Source organism: Sesamum indicum, linkage group LG16, assembly GCF_000512975.1.
Source record: "Sesamum indicum cultivar Zhongzhi No. 13 linkage group LG16, S_indicum_v1.0, whole genome shotgun sequence".
Classification (NCBI taxonomy): domain Eukaryota; kingdom Viridiplantae; phylum Streptophyta; class Magnoliopsida; order Lamiales; family Pedaliaceae; genus Sesamum; species Sesamum indicum.
Window position 1 is genome coordinate 1,201,988 of NC_026160.1, and position 6,392 is coordinate 1,208,379.

At 35.6% G+C, this 6,392-nt stretch overlaps 1 protein-coding gene across 1 annotated transcript; it reads right to left on the minus strand.

The window, feature by feature from the left end:
* LOC105178517 (protein usf) lies at window positions 515-6,392 on the minus strand. Its single transcript, XM_011102005.2, has 5 exons — window positions 6,145-6,392; window positions 5,504-5,646; window positions 5,241-5,370; window positions 2,478-2,669; window positions 515-1,033 (listed from the first exon to the last, which is right to left on the minus strand). Exons 1-5 carry the CDS (start codon window positions 6,340-6,342, stop codon window positions 824-826), a joined length of 873 nt encoding a protein of 290 aa, XP_011100307.1. The 5' UTR covers window positions 6,343-6,392; the 3' UTR covers window positions 515-823.

Sequence of the window (6,392 nt, forward strand, 5' to 3'; positions counted from 1 at the left end):
AATACAAAATATACATAAAATACATTGAATAAAAGGCAAAATCAAAATTTTATGTAATCTTTTTTATTAGCGTTAGCATTATTCGTCTGAACCCTAACCATATAATTTTTCATCCCAACCCAAGCATAAGCATTTTTATTAGTATTCAGTGTGAAGGAAGAATAACTTCAAAACTTCTTTAAAAACAGTATAATTTCATATTTTCGTGAGGAAATTAAGTGTAATTAATTCTAATCTTAAATATGCTAAGTGTAATAACTGAAAAATAATTAATAACGTAAAATAATAATAAATATGCTTTTTAAGGCAGCAATGAAATCTATTTTTACCATTTCTTAATTATATATTTCAAAAAATTTTAAAACAATTTTATTTAGTTACTTAGACACAGAGCACGCATGTCCTGTGTAATTAATTATTTTTTTTAAATTATACACTGATAATACGATAAATATATTACACTTATCATATAATTGATTAAACTTTGATCGAGTCGATTAGAATTTCCCCACACTTAAATACAAAGCTTTAACCCATCAAACCACGTGGGAGGTGGTAAAACTCAGTACTGGAACCAAACCTCACATGAGCAGAGCTTCTCCTCCAACAGCTTGTCAATCTTTATTTATAAAATGCAGGAATCCAAACGCGCAGAAGGACACCCATTTGAACATATGCTGTACCCCGCAAACCCCAGCACACAACGACTATTAGCCCCGGTAAATACATGCAACAAGTATTAGCATCATTGGTAACATCGACAAGAAATGTCAACATAGATGTGTTTATACATTAGATGGCAGCCGTAAAGAAGCACAGAGTTTCAGGATGATAAGAAACGAGTCATCCATGAGCGGAAGCGAGTCCATGCCAGCTCGACTGTAGCAGCATCCTCATCGTTCATTCCCATATTTTTTCGTCTCTGTATTCCCTCTGGAGAACTGTTCATGAAGGCATGGGCAACTCCAGGGTATATGTATACCTCATGGGGAACTCCAGATGCCTTCAGCTTCTCTTCTAAAGCTTTCCCAGTCTGGAAACAAAGTTCAAAACCGGGAAATAAGATACACAGACGACCTCGATTTAAACAATTTGTTCATCAACTAAAACTGTCGGCTTTTCAGCCACAATTTAAAGCTAAAATGTTGCAGAAACATAGAGCAAGCTCACAGTGCCATTAGGACTAAATCAAGGCAGAATTAGCACCGAAAATTTCACCTTCATTGCCAAACCAATATTTTTCCTGTCAGTCTTTGCATAATATCCACAGTGGAAATTGAAACATCACACTAGTGAATTCTTCCATTGAGTTTGAGAATATGTGAGGGTATCCAACCTATTATGCATTAATATTCTGTAATTGCAACATATCGTCCTTCATCTCATATGCATGCATTAGTCACTAGGATTCAAATCCTTATTAAAGCTCCTTGGCTTTCATACCACAGGAATACAAAGAAATTGCAAATAGAGCAGATGAATCTTTTCTTCAAACACAATCAAATTCAGGGTATGTCCATGGCTCAAATGCTCCAATGAGTTACCTTTTGTTGATTGCATGGTTTATGTATATCATTTTGTCGCTTAGGTCTTAGAGCTATTTATGGTTGATTAGGCATGGAACTAACAGATAAGAGCAGGAAGAACGAGGATCTAGAACTCATACTAACAGTCACTGGAAGAGTAGTCTTAATGTTTTAATTGGTGATGGATTTACATTTTGCTGAATTCTCTTCAATCTCGTGATTTAGGAAATAGGAATAAAACAAAGACCCCTTCAAATGATGCCAATGTCAAACATTGATGTTTGAAAAATTGATGTTTCTTGAATGTTCTTCAGAAAGGCGTTAATGCCTGATAAACCTACAATGTCAAACATGAGCCAACAGCTTACAACAAACCGGAGAGTCACTCATATATAGATATCTTACTGGATATTTCTTTTGATTGAGCATTGTCAATGACTCAACGGTGAAACAGGGTGACAGTTGGAGCTCCTGTGAGCTATGAACCATGACAGTAATTTTTCTAGGAGTAGACAAAGAGCCAGGTTTATATCACACTGAACACAAGACATCTCCCTTATACAAAAATAACAACTTTATGGACATCCTCAATGTGACTGATGAAGAAATACACACTTACTTCAATAGATCAAGTTAAGATTAAACACAAAGTACCAAAAAGGGTTACTACCCTGGTTCACCCTGAAGGTACCTGCCTATATGTATTTAAGTATTATTCCTAGCTCTCAAGATAAGCAAAAGCTTTGAGGTTCTTGTTTGCTTACACTAGTAGCTGGTTACAAAAGTATGGGAACTTACCAAAAAGCTCATGAGCATTTCAAAGTTAGCATATAGAAATTGCAAAGCTGTTTTGAGGTTGTAAATAACAAAGTGATATAACATAAAAAGATGCATAGAAAATAGAGTTCTAAGTACAAGCATATAAGTATCTTAAGAATCTCTTGATCATACCTTTGGATCAGAAAATCCGACAAAACTATCAAGCTCACCAAAGTGAGCCTGCACAGGTGACTTAGCATTGACCGGATCTGCAAGCTCTGGTGAAGGCACTCCATAAAAGGCTACCACAGCATCAACGCCAGGGACCAGGACAGAACTTGCAATAGCAAGGGCACCACCCATGCAATATCCAGTGACACCAACCTATTGAGGCCAATCTTATACAAATTAGTAGGAATCAATCAATTCATCTCACCAATTTTATATCACTTAATAATTTAATAAAATGATATTAAGCAAAATAAAATTCTTTTCACAAAGGTCAGATTAGATCCTTCTGACATGATCAAGCACGATAGTTCTACTAGAAAGAAAGATAGTGAATCTATGAAGAATGTCCAAAGAGTATGATTGCAATACAAATTTTTGCAACTTCTGCTAGGACATAAGATGTTGAAATGATAAATCAAAATTTATTATTCTTAGAGGAGTCGTTATTTGGCTGAATGCAAGAAGCACCAAAAAAAAAAAAAAAGCATCACACAAGGAGGAACAGAATGAATCTTGAATTGCATCAAAATGGTGAAGGCCACCACCGAGAAGGATTAAAGCATAGTTCAAAAGATCAGGAAAAGTGGTAGAATGTTTTGCTTCACTGGGTTAATGTTGACATGCAAACAAAACTGTGCTCTTTTTGTCTCTGAGTAAACTCTTGGATCATCCTATATCTTCATAAAATTCCCAAACTTAATCTATTATTTCTCAACCAAGAATAATTTTTCCTTCAACCCTCACAAGCACCCACCACCCAGTAATAACATAATGTTTTTTATTATCTTAGTTATTTTAGAAATAGTGATTCTAATTGTATGACATCAGATGGAAAGATAATAGAGTACAGATACCCTAGCACAAGGATATCGACTTTGCGCTTCAAGATGTTCGAAGAGGATGGCGGTGGTTTAATGTTCAGCTAAAGTATTTCTCAGAGGTATTCACAGTATTACACAATATAAAAATGCAAAGTAAATAATAGAATCTGGAACGTATATGAAGTTGAAAGGTTGAGGAGACCATAAGTTCCAGGCAACCTTCTTCGGTAAACCTCTCAAGTTTTAATTTTACTAAAGTGAGCAAATTAACTGCAAGCTATGTATGCACATATGGACTATATGTTTTCATCTGGTATACATTTGCTTAGTTTGAATTTGATTGTCCCATAAGTTCGTCCATTTTCAAAATTCAATTTTGACATAACATTGCGCCACAAGGCAACAAAGATTCACGTGTGCGAAAGATCAAAATTGAATGATTACTTATCTTATTCTCTAAACTCAAGTGGCAGCCAAAAGAACTAAACATTAAGCAAAGACCAGGGTAATTTCGTTTCACTTGAACAAAATCCTCCTTTTTTTTTTTACAGGAAACCAAATCCTCTTTACTTAAATTGATCCTAATCTAACTATGTATGCAACGGATGAATAACCTCCTAAGTATTGATACAGTTTCCCAACTTATGTCAAATTTCTCAACCAATATTTAGTATGAATTTCTCATTAGCAAATGACAAACATCAACTGATTGACAAAACATCAAGGAATTCATCCGAATTCTACATAGGATCAAGCTTTCGTTACCGTTCCTTCTTTGTCTTATGGGGTTCAGTATCTAAATATGATGTAATTTTCATTCCAGGTTCCTTCATGACATCAAATCAATTAAACGCTGTTTAGTATTTAAACATGCTAAGAACAACAACAAACTCTAGCAAAATAAAGAAAATTAATTCGACTCAATAAAAAGATTCTAATGTTCAAATTATATCAAAATGTCTACTAAAAGAATTTAGTTCATAATCGATAAGTACAACGTCATGACAAAACGAGTACTCAACATTGACAAAATCGAAAAGGAGGAAAACAAGAACACGAAGAAGGAGATCTTGATAAGATGATCTTGCTCTTGAGAGTTAGTGGAAATTTTGTCTTTACAAATGTGATTCGCACTCTTAATGTCTTTTCAACTTGAATTTTTCTAGTCTCAAAATCCCCATTTAGAGCCCTAAATGTTTATAGTTCTTCAATCTTGTTCGTGGGCAAAATAGAAAATTTATTAGCCTAAAATGTCAAAACTCCTATATTGCCAGCTTTCGAGCACACAGCGGAGCACTACTTCTCAGTATTGGTGGCAAGGCAATGCCTCTCTGTTCCGATTGTCTGTTCAGTAATTTCGGATTGGTTTTCCAGCACTATGGAACTAACTTACCGCCGAATTCTCCTTCATGCTTCTGGAGCTCCTCTCTGGCACCGCAGTTCCACAATTCGAGGACCACAGTGCTGTCATTTTGCCAATTTTTCCAATTTAGATTTTAGGATGCTTTTTGTTTGAGTTTTTGTTTGAAAGAATAAATTTCACCCGATAAGACGCTTTAGAGAGACAAATTACATAAAAGGTATCAAGCAATACAGACCATAAAGCGTGAGAAACACAATAAACACAGTACTCTCGGATAATGAGTTGAATTAAGATATTCTGGCAAAAATAGAGGCCCCTCATATGACTCATATTTCCTAACATACCAATTCAAATGGAAAAGAAAGGGACTACAGTCAAAAGAAATATATATGCTAGCCACAAGTATGGACACTCATAATAAGTTATAAACAGTGAACTTAGATTCCTGCCACAAAGAATATAATACTTTAAACACTTAAGAATATAAATTGATAATGTAATGGGCAATAACCCCAAGAGACTGGTCACGAAGTCACGTACCTTCTGAGAACCATTTGTCTTCAGCCAATTAACCGAGGCTTCAATATCCTTTACGGCTCCTTGCCAATCAAGACCATCCATCAAATGTTGTGCTTCAGCAACATCCAGACCAACCTTTCCCCGGTACAAACTAGTTTGCATAAAATATCAGATGAGAAATCAAGATTAATACTTTTATAGGATCAAATCATGACAATGACAGGTATAGGCATCAGCAAAATGATACCAAGCCGAACTCGCATGGTGGTGTAACTGTTTCTTACTCTGGGATCAAAGCTTTATAGCCTGAATCGAACTGAGAAATCTTCTGAGCATGATTCTTGATCTCAAAATCAACACCCCACCATTCCTGAAGCACAACAATCCCAGGAGCATTGTCTTTGCCAATCACGTAAGCGTCAAATGTCTACTTGGTGGATTTCCAGACCAAGAAAGAGAAGCAAAATTAAAAACAGAAACAAGCTAATTATAATTTTTGGTAAAAATGCTTAACAAATTAATTGGTTACTGACAAAAAAAGAATGCATTAACTATTACTTTATCGTTATTTCGTAATCATATTTGTTCGGCCTATTATTCTTGAAGAAATTGTAAGCAACGAATCTTTACCACTTGTCGTTACAAACCTACGCTACTTCATGTTTAGCAAAAATGTCATACTTTTTCATCCAAGTCAAAGCTATACACAGAATCACGGTAAATAAATTCACGAAATACTAATTTTACACTATACACAACTGAATCGCAGCAAAAAGCCCAGAAAGTTATAAAATTCACCAAAATCCCAATCTTTCTTTACCCAAACGGAAACCAATCATGAATAAGTGTAAAGCAAATGGAAAAATCGATCACTCCCTCCATTATGCAGTCGAATAATGGAACCCAAAAGGCGAAGCATTCTAACCGTGTTTTCTCTCTGAATCTGGACTTTCTTGAATGGTGAAGAGGCAGCAGAGTCGGTAGCCATCGCTCGAACCCGAGGAAGAGAAGTAGAGGAAGCGAAGTGGGTTCTCACAAGGGAGAGCGCTGTGCAAGAACTAGAAGCGGTCTTGGATTTGGTGAAGAGGGCTTTTGTGAAGAATCTGGAACCATACGACATCATTGCTGCCACCTTCCCTATTTAATTTACAGTCAACGCAAATGATGCTTTCG